Source organism: Amphiura filiformis, chromosome 9, assembly GCF_039555335.1.
Source record: "Amphiura filiformis chromosome 9, Afil_fr2py, whole genome shotgun sequence".
Taxonomy (NCBI): Eukaryota; Metazoa; Echinodermata; class Ophiuroidea; order Amphilepidida; family Amphiuridae; genus Amphiura; species Amphiura filiformis.
Window position 1 is genome coordinate 26,947,198 of NC_092636.1, and position 24,359 is coordinate 26,971,556.

At 38.5% G+C, this 24,359-nt stretch overlaps 2 protein-coding genes across 2 annotated transcripts; one reads left to right on the forward strand and one right to left on the reverse strand.

Annotated features, from left to right (window-relative positions):
- Positions 1–2,575: 2,575 nt before the first annotated feature.
- Positions 2,576–9,400, reverse strand: LOC140160815 (DNA-directed RNA polymerase II subunit RPB4-like). The gene is given in 4 exon segments (XM_072184126.1): positions 2,576–3,942; positions 5,059–5,154; positions 6,461–6,680; positions 9,258–9,400. Coding segments are annotated over 4 exon segments (465 nt in total). The 5' UTR covers positions 9,328–9,400; the 3' UTR covers positions 2,576–3,863.
- Positions 9,401–9,659: 259 nt separating this feature from the next.
- On the forward strand, positions 9,660–22,583 carry LOC140160816 (sperm-associated antigen 7 homolog). Its single transcript, XM_072184127.1, is given in 7 exon segments — positions 9,660–9,845; positions 17,310–17,466; positions 18,591–18,675; positions 19,002–19,048; positions 19,050–19,089; positions 19,508–19,661; positions 21,475–22,583. Coding segments are annotated over 7 exon segments (678 nt in total). The 5' UTR covers positions 9,660–9,766; the 3' UTR covers positions 21,591–22,583.
- Positions 22,584–24,359: the final 1,776 nt, after the last annotated feature.

The following is a 24,359-nucleotide window of genomic DNA, read 5'->3' on the forward strand; positions in this document are numbered from 1 at the left end:
TTTATGAACACTCCGTATTCTGGGACTGTGCAATAATTCTGACTATATGAGCCAGGGGGTAAAATTGGGGGGGGGGGTGCATTTTTTTGGCATTCTGAAGGAGGGGGCAAGCGATTTTTGAGTTTTTTGGCAGGTCGAGGGGGGAGCAAGAAATTTTTGGCACACATTTAAGGAGCACCTTTTAAATAACATGTTCGAAAAATGCTTAAGAAAATACTACAGAAACGTTCATAGGCCTATATATGCCTGTTTGCTACGGTCGCATCACAATATCGATAGACCATCAAAGTGTGCAAATTAGAAACCCAAAATAGGGGTGGGAGGTTTTTTGGCGATTATTGGCTCCTTTACTAATTTCCTATCAAAACAACCCTGTTCTACGGTCACATGATTGCACAATAGCAATGTTATGCAGTTTGACATAATTTTAATAACAAATAGTTGTTGGAATATATCTTGGGCATAATCGATCAACTTTTCAGGCCTATCGCTCTCTTTGTTTTATTTTCACCGGTAAAAGGACAGAAATTCTAAAAGCTTAAATTGAATTAAAAAATTTCTAATAAATTATAGTTTGACAAAAAGTGAACACCTTGGTCATGTTAGAAGTTGTTTTAGGCATTGATTAAATTCTCAAGCATGTAGCTCTTTTTGTTTTCCTGTCCTTTCCATTTTTCACACGTTACGACGATTACAAAAATTAAGGGGTAGAGGTAACAAACCGTAACATACTACGAGGGGGTATCAACAGTGTTTGAAATATGCCTCAAAAAGTTATCGGCCAGCCGGGCCGGCAACTAGATGCCAGTCAGAAAAAATTTTAAAAAAGTTACAGGCCAAAGACGCTGGGTATCAAAAAGTTTTTGAAATCACCCAGAAGTGAAAGAGCTATATTGATGAAATTTTGTCAGTATAAGCACTGGTCCTATATGTACACTATGGTGCAAAATGGTCTCATAAGTATGTTTACTTTCTTTACAGGTGGTGCTAGATGCCAGTAACCTGCTGCCCCAGTTACTGTGCATAAATTGCAAGATGGAGAAAATTGAGGCAATCAGCGCAATTAAGATCCTGCTCTTGAAGGGTTACAGTCCCCAGAAAATCTATGATAAAATGAAAGCTGTCTTCAGTGGTGATTGTCATATGGCACTATTGCTTTTTGGAAAAGGAATTTTTGTATCATCATAGATTTTTAGGGCACTGTAACCCTTAAAATGGAACTTAATCGTGCTGCATGCTTTAATATTCTCTATCTTGCTGGTTATGCGGTTACATAGGCAGGTACTGGCATCTAGCACCACCTGTAAATAAAGTAAACATACCATTTTTGCACCATAGTGTACATAAGGACCAGCGATTACACTGACAAAATTTCATTGATATAGCTCCTTCACTTCTGGGTGATTTCAAAAACTTTTTGATACCTCCTCGTATTTATGCATTTTTGTTACTGGGTATGTAGATTCAAAATCTGCCTGATGCCAAGAAGGCGCTTGAGCAAATTTGAGTTATTGAGGTCAGAGGTCAAGTGAGGAATTAAATTTTAAAATGCATTAATCAATTATGTAATATCACCTTCCTTTACTCTCATTAAAAAAGCCAATGGTCATATATCTCTAGAATGCCTAATTAATGAGGTTTAAGTAAGTCAGAGGGTTAAATTTGCTATGTTTGCGGAGTCTATATTTAATGTTACTTTCTATAAACATATAAAATTTATAATTTTTATACACACATTTTAAGTGGTATAAAATTGCGTATGATAAAGGCTTTGGAACTTTTTTGTTTCTTTTTTTTAATTTTATCTATCTTTTTTTAATTTTTTAATTTTTTTGCAAAAAAATAAGAAAAAAGTCTAGGATCTGGCATATTTTTAGGGTCGGTCGGGTTACGCCAATCAAACAAGTTTTTTAGGCCTTGAAGAATAATTCTCATATAACAAATAATTTAATACTATAAAAATTCAATTTGGAGCATTTTGAAAATTTGACACATGACATTGTTATTGTACACTTTGACCTACACCTCATTAATTATGCATCCTGGAGATACACGACCATTGACTTTTTTTATTCCTTAGGACCAGATGAACAGCTTGTGATATTTTATAGCTTGATCAAAGCAATTTCAAATTTTCAATAACTCAATTTACTTAAGGGGTGCCCTCTTGGCACCCGACAAATTCTGAATCTACTCCCATTCCAGAAAAATACTCACTAATTTTTTGGGATTAAAAAAATATTACCAAGTTCTGCAGAATGAAACATAGCTCAATCCTAATCATTCATTTAGTACTAACTGGAGATAAAAGAAAAAGTTCATTATTTTACTAATTTTGTGAAAAGAGCCGAAAACATGCATTTTCGGCATGTTTTTTAAATCTTTTTTTGAAACTTGATAATATCTTTTTAATCCCAAAAAATTAGTGCTGTATTTTTCTGGAATGGGGAGTAGATTCAGAATCTGTTGGTACCAAGAGGGCCCCCTTGAGCAAATTGAGTTATTGAAAATTTGAAAAACAATGTTTCCTGTTTGTTCAAAAAACCATGATTGTAAACAAATTCATTGAGCAAAATTGTTTGAAAATGGTTTTATTTCCTTCATGTATATACAATGGGACTTCTAAGCTAAACCGTTATACATTAGCTGATATTTGGTGTTGACAAATTATCACTGTATTATTTACACCTAGTTATGCCACGTCTGTAAACAAGTCATTGTACAATGTACAATTCTTATATTTCAGCTTGCTCCATTACCAGTGGCAGCACTACAGGGTGGTAGGGGGGGGGGGCAAAGGGGCATTTTCCCAAAAAAAACATTTTCTTTCCCCTCCCCCAGTTTCCCACGGTCCCACCTCCCCACTTTTAAGACCTTGTCAAGCTAAAAACTCAAAATTACAAAAATTTCAACTCTTTTTGGCAATTTTACACAAATTTTTGACCCCCCATTCACTTCCCCCCAAAAAAAAATAATAAAAGTTCCTGGCGCTGCCACTGTCTATTACTAGCTCCCAAAAGTCCAACCATAAACCACATTCATATAATGGATTATTCCAGTCCAGTCGCAGTCCTCACACCCCCTCTATGGAAGACATGACCTTAATCTCCCACACACGGGGTTGTACATTTCAAATGGAGTCACCCATTGGAGTCACCCCATTTGAAATTCACACTCCCTGTGTGCTTGATTAAAGTCACATCTTCCATAGGGGGTGTATGGGTTTCAACTGGAATAGGTCAATGTTCATACAGAATGTTCATACCAAGCAAAGGTCATGCTTTGTGTATTTCTTGTATAAACTTGCCCTTCGGCACATTTGGATCAATTGCTCTGGGCAATTGCTATGATTAATAACTTGCCTGACAGCATTTTCCACTAGCCAAGACACTCATACCAACCAACACTCACGATTTATAGTTGTCATTTTTTATGAACTTGCCCGCTGGAACATTTGGATCAGTTGCTACAGTTCACAACTTGCCCGGCAGCATAAATAGATGCCATTTACCAGGTTCATCTTACAACTAGATATCAAGGCAAGCAACATGTATATTGCAACTTGCCCCAAGCATTTACAACTGTAAATTGAGGGGTTTATAGTGCAATAGCTGCCCTATAGACATTTAACAATTTGCTGCATTCTATATTGTACACTACACATAATAAACAGATGACACCTGGCAGCTATTGCATATATGAACTCTTTTCCACTACTAAACTCCCATGGAATTACAAATGGCCAAGTGCCAAATTTGTGTCCCAATTCCATAATCAATATCAGCACTGATACACATTTCTGGAGCAAGTTAAATACTCCATGTGATGGGCACAAAGTCTCTAAAATAGTTTGTACATAAAGTTCAGTACTGGAAACTTCTCTTGGTCTGAATGTTGTCCAGAATTTCTTGCAATTGTTCATCTTCAAATCTTCCTTCCAGACTGCAGAGAGGAGAAAACAAAAAATGAGGAAAAAATGTCAAGCTGAGACAAATAAAAGACGACAAACTTAAATTCAATCATGGACCAGTTTCTGAGATATCAGTATTATCACAGATCAATCCATATCCTGAAGTTTTCTATATATTTCTAAATTAAAGTGGAAAAAGTGCCCAACTCCATCAAAACTGTTTTTGAGATATTAAGAAAACACTTAATAGTTGGAAAAGTTTTATAGACAGAATGTTTTCATCTTCAGGGCACCTTTAACACATGAACATACAGTATTACATACATTCAAAATTATGTTTCCATGGCAATGGTACAGGTCTTCAGGTCTTAATACGGGCTGGAGTTGGGCCCTTCTTCCACTTATATAATGCAAGTGCCAGTTCCGTAAGCAGATGTGTTATAAATGGCTAGGCTACAGAAATTTGGTTATGCATTAATCGCAGAAGTAGAAGCATGTATGTAATATGTTAGCAAGAAAGTTTATTTTAGTGAAAAGCAGATTTCATGGATGAACAAAATTCTTCTTTAACCCAATATTTGTGGATTTAAGGGCCCAACTCCATGGTCAGTATGCACAAAAAAGTTAGACCGGGTCTAAAGTTAGACCTGGTCTAAGCAGAATTTACTTCCACCTGGAATGGACCTTTATTCTTATTTCCTTCCTAATGTAGCTAGCAAATTTTAAAGATTTAAATGCAAAGTTCAAAAATAATACAAAAGAACTTAAGAAAATGTAAAGGAAAATGTCCTTTCTCCTGGTATTAAATTCCACTTAGACCAGGTCTAACTTTAGACCCAGTCTAACTCTTTTGTGCATACAGACCCATGGATTTGGGAATCTCTTCCATGAAAACCATGATTAAGTGTATGTGGAAAACTATTTAGAGAGTGATTTTTGGCTCATCTTTCACACACAAGGAAGAACAGTCTGCTGGCAATAAAGTGCAGAGTCTAACTCATTTTTGTAAAACATTGGAGTTGGGCCCTTTTTCCACTTAGGTATTCAATTTGATATTTAGCAAAGGCTTTTATGCCAAATGACCCTATATGACAGTTAGATAAGCAGAATTCTCCACTACAAATTTAGCAATAGTGTATGACTCTCACCTTGGTATGAGTGCTTTGGCTTCCTCGGCATTCTCTGGACAAAGGTTGGCTAACGATGCCAACTCAAATTTGTGTAATTGGTATTTTTGTAACAACCTGAAATTAATAGAGCATAGAATATTGATAAAAATAGTGACAGTTTTGTAAAAACACATGAACAATCCGGAAAGTAAAGTTCTGAATAAGTGCTTTTATACTCTTTAAGTTGAGATAGCACATGTTTTTCTCTAAAATGTTGCAGTCTGAAATTAAAAATGATATTGTTTGTTGTACCATCACAAAATACAGTCCATGTTTTACATTCGACTTTTTTTGGGGACACCCTGTACATGGAGCTGTCTGGTCCAAGTCGCTTCAAAAGAGAGATGGGCACCATGACCAGTGGATAGTATGAATACGAGCATAAACTTAACTTTTTTCTTTTATTTCTTTACTTTAGGCCAAAAAAATTGCATTGGAGAAACAGGCTATTGCAAAATATGGTAGGGCGGGCAGATTTATTTCCTTTTCCACTTCTTCTAATACATGTATATTGAATATATGAATATACTTGATCTCGCATTCAAATAAATCACAAAATGGTAAAACAACATAAGGGGTATTACACCCATCGATAAATTTTGTGTCTATTTTTGCATTTTTCTCAAAATTAATCACACACTGGTAGCGAAAAGTTATGTATATTATTGGGGCAAGGAATCCAATTACTACACTGGAATTTCAGTGACCCAAGGCAAGCGGTTCGTTATTTATGATACTGAAATAAGGTACCGCTAGGATGTACCTCATTTCCTATCATATGTAATGAACCGCTTGTCTTGAGTCACTGAAATTTCAGTGTAGTAATTGGATTCCTTGCCCCAATAATATACATAACTCTTTTGTTACCAGTGTGTGATTATTTTTTGAGAAAAATGCAAAAATAGCCACAAATTTACCACAGGGGTGTAGTACCCCCTTAAATTGCCAACTCTGAAAAGTAAGCTTTATTTTGTACCTACTGTGTTCTGCGACCACAATTTTCCATATTAATTGTATGAATTACTTTTTGAACAGCAACACCGCATAGCACGGGTTTTTTTTAATTTATTTTTTGAAAAGTCTAGGGTCAGGCCCAATTTAGGGTAGGGTGGTTTACTCCAATACAACAATTATTTTGCCATAATTACAAGGTGGTACTTCAAATATGATCCTAAAATACAATCGAGGTTTAGAAAGTAAGGGTGTGAGTGAGTCCCGGGAATTCGAGTCCCGCCGAGAATCCTATTACCCTGCCCGGGTACCCGAAATAAAAAAAAATTTAAAAAAACAATTTTGGGCTACCCGGTTACCCGCCCGAAAAATGCACCGGGTACCCGGGCACAAAATTACCCGAAAATCACACCCCTATTAGAAAGCTTACCCTCTAATGTCCGCTATAGTTTCCCTATTCTTAAGCTTACCCTCTAATGTCCGCTATAGTTTCCCTATTCTTAAACCTGAAAACCTTTCTGTGTAATTTAACGTCTTCATGAATACTTCGCTGAGTTCTTGCTCCTCCTCTTGGCTCTCATTCTGCTGCTTCCGATGCTCCAAAAGCATCCTCACCTCGGAGTTCAACAGAGTTTCAGCTTGTTCAAATTCTGTATAAATAACAATCAACAGTTAGAAATTAGACACTATGGACCACAATGGCCTCAACCCAATGGCATAGTCCAATAACCTCAATTAAACAATCATAATGCACAATTTGACTTCAACTTGCAGAGTATGAGTTTTTGTACCCAGATTTTCAAAGGTCATTCAATGAATGTACAAATGTATTGGGGTTAAAGAACTGTGCCCAGATAGATCATAGATGAGCATGTTGGGGATCCTAGTGAGTGTTTTGACTAGAATAGAGCCAGGGACAGGCAGTTTGCTAAAACTCTAACCCTAAATCCCTATTTAAAAAGCATGTAAAAATGAACTGTATATATGGTTCTTCCCTGCAAGGCTCCCGCTGGACGCGAATTCTGTAAAATTACATGTAAAATATACCTCACTAAAGGTTTGGCTTACAGTTGGCAAAAAAACATAAAAGACTCTATATAACAGCATGCATTGATATATTAATAGAATTTATTGATTATCATCGATATATTGACAGTCCTTGACCTATAGGCAAAATATCTAATTCTCGAGACCCAACTTGGGTACGCATTGATATTATTTTGCTTTGAGCGTACTACGCAAAAATCGCATGCTTACAAACTTTTGAAAATTGACCAATGATGGTTTGAATAAGGTTGTCGCTAGGCAAGGTTAAGGTTCGGCCATGTATGTCGCGCGATCGACAATCGTTTTATTCAACGAAAAGAGCGCTGATGCAGAAGGTACATCCTCTCATGATCGAGAATTAGATATTTTACCTGAAGCTTTATGAATTTTACGCGAACAAGCGTGAGTTGGAACTTATTGATGCGTGCAGTAAAAACCGAATGATAGATTAAAAACACATAGATTGGTTGGAATAATGTAAAACACTTTTATTTCACTGCAACTTAATTTGGCGATTTCAGCAAGAAGTCATCTTTTTGTGGCAATTCAATTTCACGAATTTGCATCCTCTTGCTATGTAAATTGTAAAACCATTATTTTAAAATCAAACTATTTAGCGGCACTGAAAAGTTTCATCTGTAGGATTGTTCGTGAAATTATTCAACTTTTGATAGGCAAATCCAGAGATTAAAACTTATATGTTTCTTAGCTTTCGATAGTAGAGTATGCCATCTTGATCACAGGTGCTTTCCAGGCTCACTGCATCTCCTGCGGACTTACTGATTAAGCACACATCACATCGTAGGAACGAGACTACCAGTGCCCGCGGGAGATTCAGTGAGCCTGGAAAGCACCTGTGATCAAGATGGCATACCCTGCTATCGAAAGCTAAGAAACGTATGTTTTAATCATCAAAAGTTGAATATTATTTAGCTGCAATTTAGCAATTGAAGGCGCTGCAGCAAAATTAGCAAAATAGCGACATTAAGTTGTTTTACAGTATTCCATGCCTGTGCCCTCTCCATACCTAAATTCAGCTAACGATGTACAGACCTGGCAACATCACTAGTCATCTCATAGATATCATCATAGATTGATAAACACACAGAACAGATTGGAATTTTCCATGTTTGTAGTGTGCCCTCTAACTTAGCGTACTCGAATTCAGCTGACGCCGGTACAGCATTCAGATGGTGAGACCTAGCTAGTGACATTCACATTGCTCATCTTATGTGCGACGTTTCTTTTCAATAAAATACGTAGGTATGCTAGGTGAATTCAAATTTGCCATCAAACTGCATCATTTTATATCAAATTAAAGCCCTTGAGTAAACAAAGCCAAAACTGAAAACCCTTTTTTCATAGCACGTTCCGTAGCAAAGTTACATCTTGTCAAAGATTGACTTTCATCAAACAATGCAATGTCAAAAAGATTCAGCTAGCAAAATTCCCCAAAATGGCATTTCGGGGGTGTTTCTAGATCTTTTGTCTCATTATGATAGCAGGTTTTTTTAATGGAACTGCTATCAAAATCCCTCTAAAATTCCATGAGCGAGTGTCTTATCACCATAAAAAAATCATATATTTGGGTCAAGTGAAGTATACTGTAGTGTAGAAAACATATTTATGTAGGTTTCCTTCTTCGGCCAGTTGTTTTAAATTTCTATGTAAAAATGCATTGACATTTTCGGCGAATTTGGCTGACTAGCAAATGTGTTTGCCTGGCAACATGATCATCTTTGATGTATGTATGCATACAGTGGAAACATGGCATGTTGCCCATGGGGATCGACGCTAAGCATGTAAGTCAAATGGCGCGTGAGCAAACTAAAAAAATAGCGCAAATAGCGCGAGCGTACAGAAAAGAAAGTCATGCTAGGCACTTTTTATGTCGCCAGGTCTGAACGCGCTAACGCTGCTGACACCTGTACTGGTGACGGTGTCAGCTGAATTTGAGTATGCTTAGAAGGCACAGGCATGGAAAATTCCCATCTGTTTACGTTTACTTTTATTTCTTAATCTCTGTAGTGCTCTGTATACACAATTGTACATGATGCATGGATAAATTCATTGATATTGTCGACAAGGTTTCAGAATTCGACAACCGGGTCAACTTAGCGAATCTAAGCTTCAATATTATCCCATCTACGATATAAACAAATACATAAAAAGTCACAAACCCTTTGGAAACTTAAGTTCTGATGCATCCTCTTCTATTTCTTGTTCCTCTTGCCCTGGAATTGTAGCCATTTCATGCGTTTTTGTCTAGATTCTGACCGTGCCGCTGTATTGTGAACAATCACAAATCAAGTGCAGTCATTAGTTTTTTTTAACGTGCTGTCTAGAGTCCGCTTTGTATGTTTGTTGATGTTTCAAAAAGTAAAATATTTCCTATTGTTGTATTAAATCTAATATTAATTACATTATTTATTATTTTAAAAAATATAAAAGCTTTCTAAATATTAATTTTTTTAATTTTATGGCCGAATAATGAAAAACTAAATTTATGTAAGGTGTTGAAATTAAGCATATTTTACAACATCTGCACGTTATGTTCAGAACACCGAAAAGTTCTGATCTGAAGTCATAAAGATCGAGATACATGTAAGCTTACATTTTTAATTTAAAACAGAACAGAAAGCTATTTTTTAAAAAGCTGATACTAAAAAAGGTCAACTGAAGCAGAGGAATGGATTTGTTGGGGAGTATATTGAGTTCGATGGAAAAGCCACCTTCTGTTGGGGACAAGGAGAAGAAACTTGCAAAAGGTAGGCCAACACAAACAGAATCAGAAATCAAGCATTGTCAAGCTTGGGCTTGCCTGCCCTTGGCACTGCCATCATGATCATGCATGTGCCAGATCAGAATTAGATTAGAATATGTATCATGATATGACAAAGATAGATATCATTATGGGACACATTTTTTCCATCCACCATTCCGTTGTGGAACAATCTTCCACGATCAGCTGCTGAGGCCGCCACCGTCATGACCGTCAAGCCCCGTCAAGGCAGCGAGGGGACTATACTAAAATGCAGTAAACCTTTGACGAGCGCGTATTGTAAGGATACATCATGTATTTACTGCGTTGCACGCACTTGTCTATGATTGGCTGCTAAGGCGATTTTTATGAATGAACTGTGCGCCGTATGAATGAACTGTGACCCTCACACCAAGGACCTGTCATCAAAGATCGACATGGTGCAGAGACGCGGCCAGGTTTGTCCTGTCAGACTACCATCCCAGACACAGCGTGACACAGATGCTAAACAAACTCCAATGGCAGACTCTGAGCGAATGCCGGGCACATAGCAAAACCATCATGCTCTACAGGATCGTCCATGGCCTTGTCGCTATTCCATGTGGTCCACCCTATTTCCATCCATCCACTTGTGACGCAACAAGAGGTCACCATCTGCAATTCAGACAACATCACTGCAGAATCCAGTCCTACCAGTACTCCTTCTTTCCAAGTGCCATCTGCCTGTGGAATGTGCTCCCAGCTTCAGTAGTGTCGGCCCCGTCCCTGGAGGCCTTCCGAGCCGGTTGAGCCCACTGCAGCTTCATTAGATGTGGAGAGGACTTTTTACTCGCACTTCATCACCAATCTTCACCTGCACGCCTTCGAATTTGTGTTTCCGCTCGCACCCTTTGCACCGCACACAGTACGACAATACTCGAAAGTTCAACTTTTAAGAGGGATGTACTTACTGGAAGAAAGAAAGAAAGAAAGTACGCGTTGTTAGCGCCGAATTTGCAACATCACGGAAGTCGCGCTCGTCAAAGGTTTGCTGCATTTGAGTATAGTCCAAATTTCAGTCCCAGTCCCCAGAACAAAATATTATTAATTTCTGACATGATCGTGTTCTGGGTCTGAACTGTTTCCATGCAAAATCTTGATGGCAAATTGGACAAAAGAAGCACATGGTTCTACTTGACAGCTTTTTAATTTCATGTTACGTGAATCACGCTATTGTGCATGTGTGGGCCATCCTTCTGATACTTGAGTGTTTGGACGAGCGGAACGGTCTTTTTGTCTACCTGGGCCTCTCTGTTTGTAAACAGACGAGGAGGTCAAAATTGTCATCCTCACCGAATCTGAAAGTCAGCGTAATAATGCGGCACTCTGAGGGGACAAAATTAGGCCATGAAATAGTATTGCAGCGCGTCCACCCAAACTAGTTCCAGTAACTGTAAACTGACTAAACTCGGTGTAGATGTCATTATGTTTATGATAAAAGTCTTGCTTGCAGGCAGTGTTCGAAATAAGTACTTATCCTCTTGTCCTCTTGTCCAAAAATCACTGGGGACAACCATATTGAGCTATGTACTTATCCCCTGGACAATCACTATTACCTCCTAAAGTATGACACATTATGGGGACAACCAAAATGTATTGAGGACAAGCAGAATTTATGCTTTAGTTATCCTCGGGATAACCTCCAGATTTTCCTTATTTCGGACACTGCTTGCAGGACTACCACCCAAACACGCTTATCAAACTGAAGTGTTTGATAAGCGCTGAAGTGTTTGATAAGCACTGTAATTTGCCACCTCAGTGCCTGTGATTGAAGTCTTATCCGATGCACAGCATGGATTTCGCCAGCATAGATCCTGTGGGACTCAACTGATAATCACATTGGATATGACCTGGCCAAAGAATTGGACAACAAATCCCAGATTGATGTGATTCTGCTTGATTACGAGAAAGCGTTTGACAAGGTCTTGCATCGTCACCTCTTGAAGAAAGTTGAACACTACGGAGTCCATGGCAGTACCCTTAACTGTATCAGGGACTTTCTTACCAACCGATCCCAAGTAGTCGCTGTTGATGGTAACAAGAGCTCTGAAGCGCAGGTGACATCTGGGGTTACACAAGGAAGTGTTTTGGGCCCTCTACTCTTCGTCATTTACATCAACTACCTTCCAGATTGTGTGTCTGCCTCTACAACAAGACTGTTCGCTGACGATAGCCTTATCTACCGGAACATTACATCTCCAGAGGACTCGGTCGCTCTCCAACGGGACCTTGACGCCCTCCAGAAGTGGGAATCTGACTGGCTGATGAGTTTCAACGCCTTGAAGTGCCAAGTGCTACGTGTGACTAACAAACGTAAGCCCACTCTTGCATCCTACTCCATCCATGGCCACAGTCTGGAGATCGTGAACTCGGCTAAGTATCTCGGCGTCCATCTTGATTCCAACTGAGCTTCAACACTCATATAGACACCATCACCACAAAGGCGAACTCAACCAAAGCTTTCCTGTCTCGTAACATCAGCCACTGCAGCCAGAAAGTCAAGGAAGCAACCTACACTACTTTCATAAGACCAACTGTGGAGTACGCAGCACCTGCATGGGACACACACGCACAGCGTAACAACAAGAAACTTGAACAGGTGCAACGAAACTCTGCCCGCTTCGTCATGGGAGACTACGAGAACAAGCAGCGTAACCTCAATGCTCCATCATCTCAATTGGACTACCTCACCCATCACTCTTCATCCACCAGAGGCAATTCATCTAGATTCATGCAGCCTCACACCAACTCTTCAGTGTTTGCAAACTCCTACATGTACTTCCTACGTACCATCCGGGTCTGGAATAATCTTCCAGTGGATCCAGCGGAGTACCAATCTCTCAACAGCTTCAAGATCATGTTGAGGGACTGTCCACTGAAGTAGTCTCACCACCAGCCTATTTTTACCCACAATTTGGCACTTGCCATCATTTTCATGCTGTTGCTCCGGCTCATGCTCACCACGTAGTGCGTCTATATACATACATACAAAAGTTTCTTAGGACGCAATTCGCCAAAGCAACATTGCTGTGTAAAGATCTCATAGACATGTCCAACGACTTTGGTCTCGAGCAAGTCGTGGTGGGTCCCACGAGGGGAGACAACACGTTAGATCTGTTTTTTATCAAAAACCCGTCTCTGGTGATTAAATCCACCATATTACCCGGCATAAGTGATCATGACGGGATCCCGTTGCTCCTCATAAACTCTAAACCCTCCACAACTAATCAGAAACCAAGAAAAGTGTACTTGTATAACAAAGCCAATACCACAGAGCTTAAAAACGAAGCTCAAGTAATCAGTAACAATCTCATAGACCGTATTGATTGTGATGGTCAAGAGGTTGATGTAAATGGTCTGTGGAACGAGTTCAAAGTTAATCTGAGCTCGGCGGTTGACAAACACGTACCTGCCAAAGTGGTGCGAAAGAGACAGAGCACCCCATGGATAAGTCATAACTTAAAGTGTTTACATAAACGCAAGCAGAGAGCATACAATAGAGCAAAAAAGACAGGTACCCAAGAAGACTGGGAAAAATTCCGGCAACTGAGAAAACAAATTAAAAAAGCATCAAGAAAAGCATACAAAAACTACATAAACAACAAGTGTTTTGACTCAACTAAACAGCTATGGAGCTTCATAAAGACTCTGAAAAAAGAGTCTACAGGTATCCCAGCACTATTAGACTCAGACACAGGTGATCTGGTTGTAGACAGCAAAATCAAAGCAGAAATATTGAATAGACAGTATCAAAAGCAATTCACACAGGAGAGACTAAATGATATCCCAGTAGAGTCGGAAAGTAACATCCCTGACATGCCTGATATAATAATCAGGGAAGAAGGAGTGACCAAACTCCTGGCTGGTCTGAGTCCCTTCAAAGCAGCTGGACCGGATGAGATGACACCGTGGGTTTTAAAAACAACAGCTCATGAGATCAGTCCATTTCTCACCAAGATGTTTCAGTTGTCTTTGGATACAGGGGTAGTCCCCCAAGATTGGCTCTGTGCAAACATAACACCGATATTTAAGAAGGGTGACAAATCTAAACCCTCAAATTATCGGTCAGTCAATCTGACATCAGTGTGTAGCAAAGTTTTTGAACACATACTCCATACAAATATAATGAATCATTTGGACACACACAGTATACTTTGCAAACAACAACATGGTTTCCGTAAAGGTCATTCATGCGAGACACAACTGATCTCAGCCATACATGACATAGCTATGGAGCTAGACAACAAAAATCAAGTCGACCTGATAGTGATGGACTTTCAAAAAGCGTTTGATAAGGTGCCACACAGGAGAATGCTTTTAAAGCTATGGAGGTATGGAATTAGAGGTAAAATCCATAAATGGATTGAGTCGTTCATTACGCAAAGAAAGCAGCGTGTAGTGATAGACGGAGAGTGCTCGGAATGGGTTGAGGTAGAATCTAGTGTGCCGCAAGGCACGGTCACTGGACCTCTAGATTTCCTACTTTTTATAAACGACCTCCGGAGGGCATTGAAAGCCATGTTCGCCTTTTCGCGGATGATTGCATATTGTATACCAAAATTGCTGGGCCAGAGGACGCTAGCAGACTACAAAGGGACTTGGATACATTGACAAACTGGCAGAATACATGGCAAATGGATTTTAATGCTCAAAAATGTTTTGTTATGCGTTTCACACACGCCAGATCACCTCATATATTCTCATACACACTAAACAATACAATACTTCATGAAACATCATCACATACATACTTAGGGGTAGACATCAGCAACAATTTAACTTGGAACTCACACGTAGACAGAATTTCAGCAAAAGCAAACAGATCTCTCGGGTTTTTAAGAAGGAACCTTTACTCGTGCCCAAGGCACATCAAGGACATGAGTTATAAAGTGCTTGTGCGCCCGATGGTAGAATACTGTTCGCCTGTATGGGACCCCCATACTCAAACCCAAATCAAACAAGTCGAAGCAATCCAAAATCGTGCTGCACGATTTGTAACTGGTAATTACAAAAGGAGGTCAAGCGTAACAGCGATGAAAACAGAACTCGCATGGGAGAATCTCAGCGACAGGAGAAAAACAACAAGACTAACCATTTTTCATCAGGCAATCGCGGGTCACCTCGCAATCCCAGTGCAAAAGGCCCTGCGTCCGGTCAAACGGAGTCTAAGGCACACATCACCTTCAGCAAATAACTTCATCCCCATAACCACAAACAAAGACTGTTTCAAATTCAGCTTCATACCAAGAACCTTAGTTGATTGGAACAATTTACCAAGTAATCTTACAATAATCCCGGACAAAGAAAACTTCAAAGAGGCAGTTAAAGAACATCTCAAGACATCAGCAGCAAGAAAGTAACAACAAAGCAGAAAGCGCACCACCACATCCTGTCCGGTTGACTCCTTTGCAATAGAAGGGGTGTTGGACAGTATACGTAAAGAAGAAGAAGTTTACAAAAATAACATGAGCAAAATACATAAGCAATAACAACCAGAAAGTCAGAACAAGTGTGTTTTTAAGAGTTTCTTGAAAGTGATTGTAGATGAGGCTCCCCTGATGTGTTGTGGTAGACCATTCCATGCTTTGGCAGCAACAACAGGAAACCTGTGTTCTCCAGCAACAGAGTTGAATCTGTCAATTTCAAGACGTGAAGGATCATTTGAAGATCTGAGTGGGCGAGCAGTAACATAATAAGAGAACATTTGAGCAATATAAGCAGGTGATTGATCATGAAGTGCCTTGTACACAAGAAGCAAGATCTTAAAAGTTACTCTGTGTGCCACAGGAAGCCAGTGCAGTTTTGATATTAATGGCGCAGCTTCAGTTCGACGACCAACAGCATATATAACACACGCTGCACTGTTCTGTAGGCGTTGCAAACGGCTCATATTCTTAGATGACAGGCGAGTATAAAGCGCGTTGCAGTAATCAAGGCGTGAAATGACCAAAGCACGAACTGTGTGATGACATGTGTCTGAATCAATAAATCTCGGATTCGCCAGATATTTCTGATGTGGAATAAAATACAGCGGCGAAGGTTGTCAATGTGAGAATTGAGTGACATTGTGCTATCAAAATAGACATGGTGATGTTGCTTCTGATGAAGAGATTCCTACCAACATTCAAAGATAGAATAGACATGCGCGTATTTGGGGGGGGCTTTGGGGGCGCCAGCCCCCCAGGGTGAAAGTAGGGGGCGGCAAAAACGATGGGGCGGCAAAAGGAATTAGCAAATAAAAAAGGGCACAAAAAATTGAAAAAGCATTAAAAAATTTGGAAAAAGGTTGCTTTTAGGGCGCTACACCTTTGTTTCCAATGGACATTTTATTGTGAAATGTCATTGTACAAGGAATACATTAAAAAATTCCACATAGCCCCCGAATGAAAAGTATTTAATTATCTTTGTAATCACTCAAAAAGCATTTTGTGTGAATTTTACATCCGAACTAGAGGCTATTACATTTTTACGAGCCTTTTTATTTTACATGTAAAGCCTATGGGGGTGACGATTAGAAATGGACGGCAATATTGAAAAACCCTCATTTTGGGCCATTTTAGACACTAAAATGCCCATAAAAAAAGAATAGCCTCTAGTCCGGATGTAAAATTCACACACAATGCTACCTGAGTGAGTACAAACATAATTAAATAAATTTCATTCGGGGGCTATAGCAAAAACAAATAATGTCCTATACCTTCATGGTTTTTTTTTTTTTTTTTGCTCTTCACTTTTTCAAACGACCGTGAAAAAATTGGGTCAACCTTTTCGGGCTGATAAGGAAGGGGCGGCAAAATTGTTTCTTCTTCAGCCCCCGGGGTTGGGGCGGCCACGGTCCGCCACTGATAGATGTACATGTAAGAAGTACGCGTATACAATTAACTCAATTTGCATGCATGCTTGAAGTTAAAAGACATATTGAAACTGAAAGACTGTTAAAGTTATTGAAGTATTTGCATAAAGAATAGATTCCTATTTAAATGTTTAGTTTTCACTGATCACATTGTCATGATTGTCCCCTTTTAATTTAGATCCAAACAAATGAAATCATGGAGGTTAGAAACGAAGTCGGAGAAAATTGCTTTTTTCATGAATTCTAATTCGCGGGTGGCAAGGTACAAGTATTTCTAGAGAGAAACATCCCACCATTGCATTGGTTATCATGTGGCTGTCTACTTGGTACCTGGTACTACAGTAGTACTGGCCAACACTGGCTGGAGTCAAACAGTCAGGGTGGTATCTGTGCATGTTATTTTGCTCAAGCTTGATCAATTGCTTGTTACTTTAATTTTAAAAGCATAGACATAGATCCGGGGGTAAATCCTGTACATTACGCGTGGTAAAAGTCATATGGACTCCAATTTGCCAAGCATGCTGTGCGGACTAAACTTTCCTTGGAATTTAATGTAATGTGATTTTTCATTTGATACAGAACGAAAGAAACGAATGGAAAAACTCCAGGAAGAGGACAAGAAAAGGAAGACAGAATTCCAAACCAAAATTGAGAAAGAGGTTAACGATTTTATTAATGACAGCACCAAGACGAGGCACAAATATGAACCAATGGATAACATATACCGAAGCATAGTGTAAGTGACATAACATTAGGACTGGGACAAGTTCCCAGGAACTCAGGAACGGTGGGTACCTGCCCATTATGGTGGTACTACACCCCTGGCCAATTTTGTGCCTATTTTTAAATTTTTCTCAAAAATTATAGTGCATTGGTGACAAGTAAGATATGTTTATTATAGGGGCAAGAACTACAACTACTGCACTGGGAATTTTATTTCAGCACAGACAACAGTTGTGGAGTTACAGTCAAAAATAAGGGAAAACCAATATTTGATCAATAAATCAATAACTACTTCTCTTGAGTCACTGAAATTCCAGGGAAGTAACTATATTCCTTGCCCCTATAATATACATAACTTTTGTTACCAGTGTTTTATTAGTTTTTGAGAAAAATGCAAAAATAGTCACACATTTATCAAGGGGTGTAGTACCACCTTAAGGACCATTGATACTGGGGATAATAATCAAAAAATCAACTATCCATTAATATTGATATCGCCGATATCACTTTCTGAAGAAAATCGATAGTGAAAAAAAAAAGTATTGAAAAATTGGGGGTTCAAGGGCTGAAATTTAGCTCCATAAGTCGCTGGAAGGTGGCTGGCACATTTGTGAGTCCAAATGGCATAGCACTCCATAAGTCAGTGGAAGGTGGCTGGTGCATTTGTGAGTCCAAATGGCATAGTGCTCCATAAGTCGCTGGAAGGTCGCTGGTGCATTTGTGAGTCCAAATTGCATGATGCATACTGTTACATAGGTATGGGTTAAATTTATGGATGAATGTAGAAGATACAAACAAAATGTAAGTAAAATTGGGAGGAAAATTGATTTATCGATTTTTAATCGATATTGAGTGGCCAATATATCATTTTTTTCTAAAATCCTGACATTGATGGACCTCCTTACTGTCCCTTATGTACCCGGTGCGAAGTACCAGTACGGGTTACCCTAATCTGAAGGTTTGGGCTGCAGCCATTTTGTATCCTTGCCCGGCGCCTCAACCCATAGGTACACCACTGCATGGGGCTGTAAGAAACTTGCAAAAGTGTTCCAGCTGATTTTGATCAAAATTGTAGGTTGTGTATTGTGTCATTTATCAACTGTATATTATTATTATCTACCTATCTTTTTATTGCAGGCATGAAGTTGCAGAAGTCGCTGGCTTAACTTCTTTCTCATTTGGTGAATCGGACGACAATAGATATATTATGTTATTCAAAAAGGTAAGCGCACCTTCCAACCTCTGCGATTTGAATGGGCTAGCCCAGTTGAAATCCATACAGATAGAAGACATTACCTTAATTTCCCACATGGGGGTGCAGATTTCAGGGGTTGTATGGATTTCAACTGGAATGGCCAATATTGACTATCTTTAGACTTCATGTCCTCCACAAAAAAGTATCAAATAAGCACAACTTGAAAGAAGATAGAAACAATTGGGTTTCAGGGGTTTGAAGTTACAAATATAGTTAATCAAACTTTTGGTAAGACAGATTATTTAAGTATGACATTTAACCAATATCTATACTGCTAATATGATTCATTACAGGAATTTGCCCCAACAGATGCTGAATTGGAGGCATACAGGAGAGGAGAGGTGGGATCCAGAGAAAGCCAAACAACTTGCCAAACAAAAGGTATGATTCCTGACAGAAACTTCTTTGAATGAAATGATATTTAGGTCCAAACCTGCAGTGTTCACTATGAGACAGGGTCTTAGCTAGGATTTGAAAAGTGCCCGTTTACTGCTTGTCCAAAATTTGATCTTGAATACAAAAACCAGACCTCTGCCCCTTCAGTCTGCTTAAAAAGCTATTTAGTATAGCCTTGGTTTGTGTGTCTGATCTTGTTTTGGTTCACAGAACTTATTCAAGCATTGTTTTTAGAATTAAGCATATTCAACAGGTCTTTTTGGACACTAGTAATGAGTGACCCCCCCCCCCCATGCCTACCCACCCTGGTGGGAGAAAGTTTGCCTAATTATAACCCAATAAGGTGCCACAGCATTGGTACCACTGAATAATCACTGATTATCGCCAATTTCTTTTCTTTTAGGAAGCAACAGAAGAGGCCGACAGGCAGTCCGCTCTAACAAAGAAAAAATTCACACCATCTAGTAATTACCGGGACAAATACAAGCATCTGATAGGAGAAGACAGTGCCAAAGAAGCCGCCCATAATCTAGAGCCTAATAAACAATTTGGATTTGGTAAGTTGACTTTGTATAATACAGCGTGTCCCAAAAGTAACTTAACATCGTGAATTTGCCATATCTCAAATATTTCCTACTTCATACCAAAATGGAGAACATATTCACATAGATTGATCTTTTAGAATTATTCTGATACCAAAAACAGCATTATTGATGACCCCTTGACCTTTCTGTGCAACAGTACATATTTGTGTATCAAACCCACTAAAGCAAGCTCATTATAAATTATGTTCTTTTGTCATGTTTGTTCAAGCACATGAATGATGTGCTTCCCTGAGCAATAGAGTTAGTTCACTCCCTGCACACGCTACATTTAGGTAAGAACATTCATGGATTACATGTCCTAACATAAGCGTGAATGCTGTTCTAGATTATAATTAGGATATATTGACAATATTAAAATTTACTTTAAAACAATTTAAGTGAAGATGAATTTCCTATAGATCAAGAGATTCAGATGGTATGGTTCTTTGCCGAGACAACGTCGGACAAACTCACTCAAGCAAAATTTAAGGACATTTTAATGGAAATTATGCACCCAGCTGAAATACAATCAAGCAACTAGTGCAGAAATTCCTATCAACTGGATCTGTTCATGATCTATCTCGAGCAGGACGTGGAAGAACAGGAAGATCGACTACAAACATCGATGTCATACGAAGAGCGGTGGCGAAAAGCCAAGACGATCAGTACATCGACTTTTAATGGAGAACAACGTACTTCATACAACTGTTCATCGAATCCTCAGAAAAGATCTTAAGCATTTTCCATTATATAAAACCCAGATAAAAATAAAATGAAGATTACGCATTGAAAACAAACAACAAACAAGCAATCAAACAAACACAGCAAAATTAAACAAAACAGATATTAAAACGATAACATGTTATATCGTGTTATCACGTCTCAAATGACGAGACTTATTTTGCGTTTATAAAAGTGGGTTTTACGGTACGGTAGATATCCGTTAATTTCATGCCACAGGGCCATGACCACATAGGCATGTTTGGTATCATAACATTTCTAAAAGAATTATCTACATACTGTGCAATTTTTGTAACAACACTATTAACCCAACGCAAGTTATGGCAAATTCACAATGTTAAGTTACTTTTGGGACACCCGGTACTTAATCTAGAGATTGTAAAAACATACCCTAAATAGCATTTTCCCTTTTGAGCAAAAAAACACCCCTAAACAGGAATTTAGCACGGTTTGCAACAAATTTTATCCCCTAAACAGGATTGTATCTGAAAGATACCCCTAAGCAGGGTTTTATCTGAAAGGGCACCCTTACAGGTTTGCAACAAATTTTACCCCTAAACAGGATTGTATCTGGGTTTTTGATAAAATAAACATGTTTTCGTTTATAATTTTCTAATATTGGGAATCCCCAAAAGGAGTTGAGCTGAGGAAATATTGCAAGGAGACACACTTTATGAAATAGCGGGATCATTAAAATGACCCCTAAATGCACCAACTAGAAGTTAAAAAACAACCTGTTTTCTTGAAAACAGGCGTTTTGACGGGTTTCATACAAATCTCGTTCATTCTCTGAAAAGGACCCTTAATTCACATTTTTCTGGTCATACATTTCTACATTGTGAAACTTTTATGGTCCCCTGGGGTTAGCCTCATCCCATGTGGCTCTTTATTTGTCAGAAGAGATCACCGATGGCTTTTTGACTGCTCTTCCATAATCCACTGTTGCCTTGTATAGTGTATAATTTTGTAATTAGATAATGGGAATAAAGTCGATTGATTGATTGATTGATTATTGATGTAAACTTTCTCTCTATTCTCTCTGCAGTTCCAAGTGAAAATAAGAAGGATAAGCGATCAGTAGAAGAAACAATGAATGCCATCCGAGCCAAGAAGAAACAGAAAGTTGAAAGTTCAGAATCCGATAACCCAAGCACATCATGATGTCACTGTATACAAGCATTGAACTTTGAACTCTGAAGTACAAAGAGCGGCTCATTCCCTGTGATGTGTTAGTCAAGGTATTCTGCATTTACTAACCCCATTGCAAAAACACTAGCCAGGGAAAATGTACTAAGCTGTGCACAGCGGATATGAGCTGATGTTGAACATTTGAGTGATATCGAAGAGAGGTTTATATGGACTAGGATGTGATGTTGTTTACGGAAAGTGTGTACTACAGGATATCAATAGCAACTCTTCGGTTATTTTTTAAAATTGTTGAAACTCAGAGGATAGATAAATGTTGATTGATGTGCTAAGTTTTTGTAATGATTTAGGGATTCATTCATATAGTTTCATGATTAAATGAGTTATAAACAATGTTTAGTCAAGAAAATATGTGAATGAACACCATTCATGCAGAGTCAACCATTATGCTGTTATTTTCTTCCACAACTAAATATACAGTAATTTTAGACTAAAACTACCCCATTTTCCTTTCTTGTTTCTCCATCACCAAGCGAGAGAAAACTTTATTTTATTTTGTTTGGACGTGCACAAACATTGCTTGCCCTTTGTGAAATAGTGCACTACCATTTGTACGTATGCCTGACTTACAAGTGCACATGTGTTATATAGTGTGTCTCGTCTCAAGTTAAGAGTTATGCCATATTGTATTTTGCTGTGGCAGATTCAGATTGATTCAGATTTATTCATTTATGTGGTTGCATTTCCAGCGTATGGACAACTAACACTTTTACCTGTGTGTATACACCCCACGGAATTAGCTCACACAATTCAAATCTGCCACAGTAAAATCCAATATGGTGTTATACTCTCAACTTGAGATGAGACAGACTATTTATAATAGCATGGTTTGTTTATGACCTTAAAACTGGGAATTAATGTTGTTTATACCCAGCTCTCACCAATCATGCATGTTGATATTTGTGTGTAATGAACATGGAATGAACAGTTATTAAATATTCACAAACAGATTTGTTTAATTCTGCACTGGTGTGAATGTAGTTTCCCCCTTTTTTATTCCAGCTTCTTGCTTTCTTTCACACTCCATTGTATATTCACATGAAAGCAAAGGTCCAATTATTTAGATATTAGCACATACAGCCTGCCTTGATATGATAAAAAAAATTGTTTAAGGAGCAACTTTAAAATGGTGGTTGCTCCTTAACATACTACTGTAAACGTTCGCCTAATGGCGCACCTGGGCTCCTTCGCCTTGGGGTAAATTTCATATACATATAGAGAGTTCCCTCCTCTAAAAATCTCAACAAGAATTCTTGCATTTCACAATACGATGGGCCGCCAGCGGTTGCTCTTGGCAGTCAAATTTTTGACTCCAGAGTCGACATTGCCGTTCTAGCTGCTATTGAATTTTCAATGAGTGTGATAATAAGTATGTTGAAAACAGCTCCACAAAGCATTCCCTGTAATCAATAGATAGAAAATGGATCTACTATAATTGTGAATTGTTGTTTTATTGTTCTGCATTCACATGTAACATCATTATAATGACATTTAAATCCACAATGATGTATATTCCTGTATTGTATTTGTATTACGCGGGCTTCGGATGTCGACATTTTCCCATGATGCACTGCATATTTTGGCCTCGACCCAGCAACCGCATCGTATTGTGAAACGCGAGAATGAAGGCTACGTGCCCTTATTTGCTGGTGGGATTTTTAAGGGAGGGCACTTTTAGTTTAATATCTAAAATTCCAGTTATGTCAAGGGAGCCCTTAGCGCCATTAGGCAAACGTTTACGGTAGTTGTGTGACCTTTGTATCTTATTTACTTCACTAACATGTTACTTCCATTTGCCCTAGCACTGTCAATCTTTTCAATGACCTTCACATGGTAAAATGATATAACTTGTAAAGCCAATAATAGGAAGATACTTTCTTTGCTAAAGTATGTGTCATATAATGGGCTATTCCATTTAAATACACACTCCCCTTGGAAAATTTTGGAAATATCACTACAGGGGAGTATGAATAGCAAATGGAATGAACACATTCTAGAGGTAGCTCTATTTGAATTTCATACACCCTAAGTAAGTAAGATTCAACATGAGTCTTCTACAGAGGGAGGGCGAGTATCAAATGGAGCTGCCTAAAGTGTTCCAAAATCTTACACAGGGAGAGTGTGGATTTTAAATGGAATAATCAAATGAACCAGACTATGGCAAAAGATGATAACATTGTTTTTATCACCTTGTATATGACAATTTTTTTCCATGTGAGTAAAATAGAAGTAGACCCACAGCTATGGCAAAAAGAAGCAAATTACAAGTGATCCAAGTAAAAGATATACCCTTCTACCATATTATTACGGCTGATTTTATCTACCGTACTGACGTGAATATAGTCTCACCCCGTTTTTGGGTGAACATTTTTCAAAATTGGGGGTGGGACTATACTCGAATTTAAAAAAAAAAAAAAAAACCTTTTTAAATTTTTTTTAAAGTTATTTATTTTTTCGGCTTTGGAGTGTCCCTGGACCTAGACCTAAATGCTAGGATCATTCATGGTTGATTTAAAAAAAATAATTATTGTAGGCCTATGTGTTTTGAATAAATTTGTACTCATGTCATACTCTATTAACCCTAACACTGACCCATGCTTTTTGGTATCGGAAGTCAGAGAAGATCCGAATTTTTCAAGAAGAAGAAGAATTTTGACTTGGCACCCCGGGATTGAACCTTTGACCCCTCGCATGCCAAGCTTAACGATCGCGGACCGGTAGCTG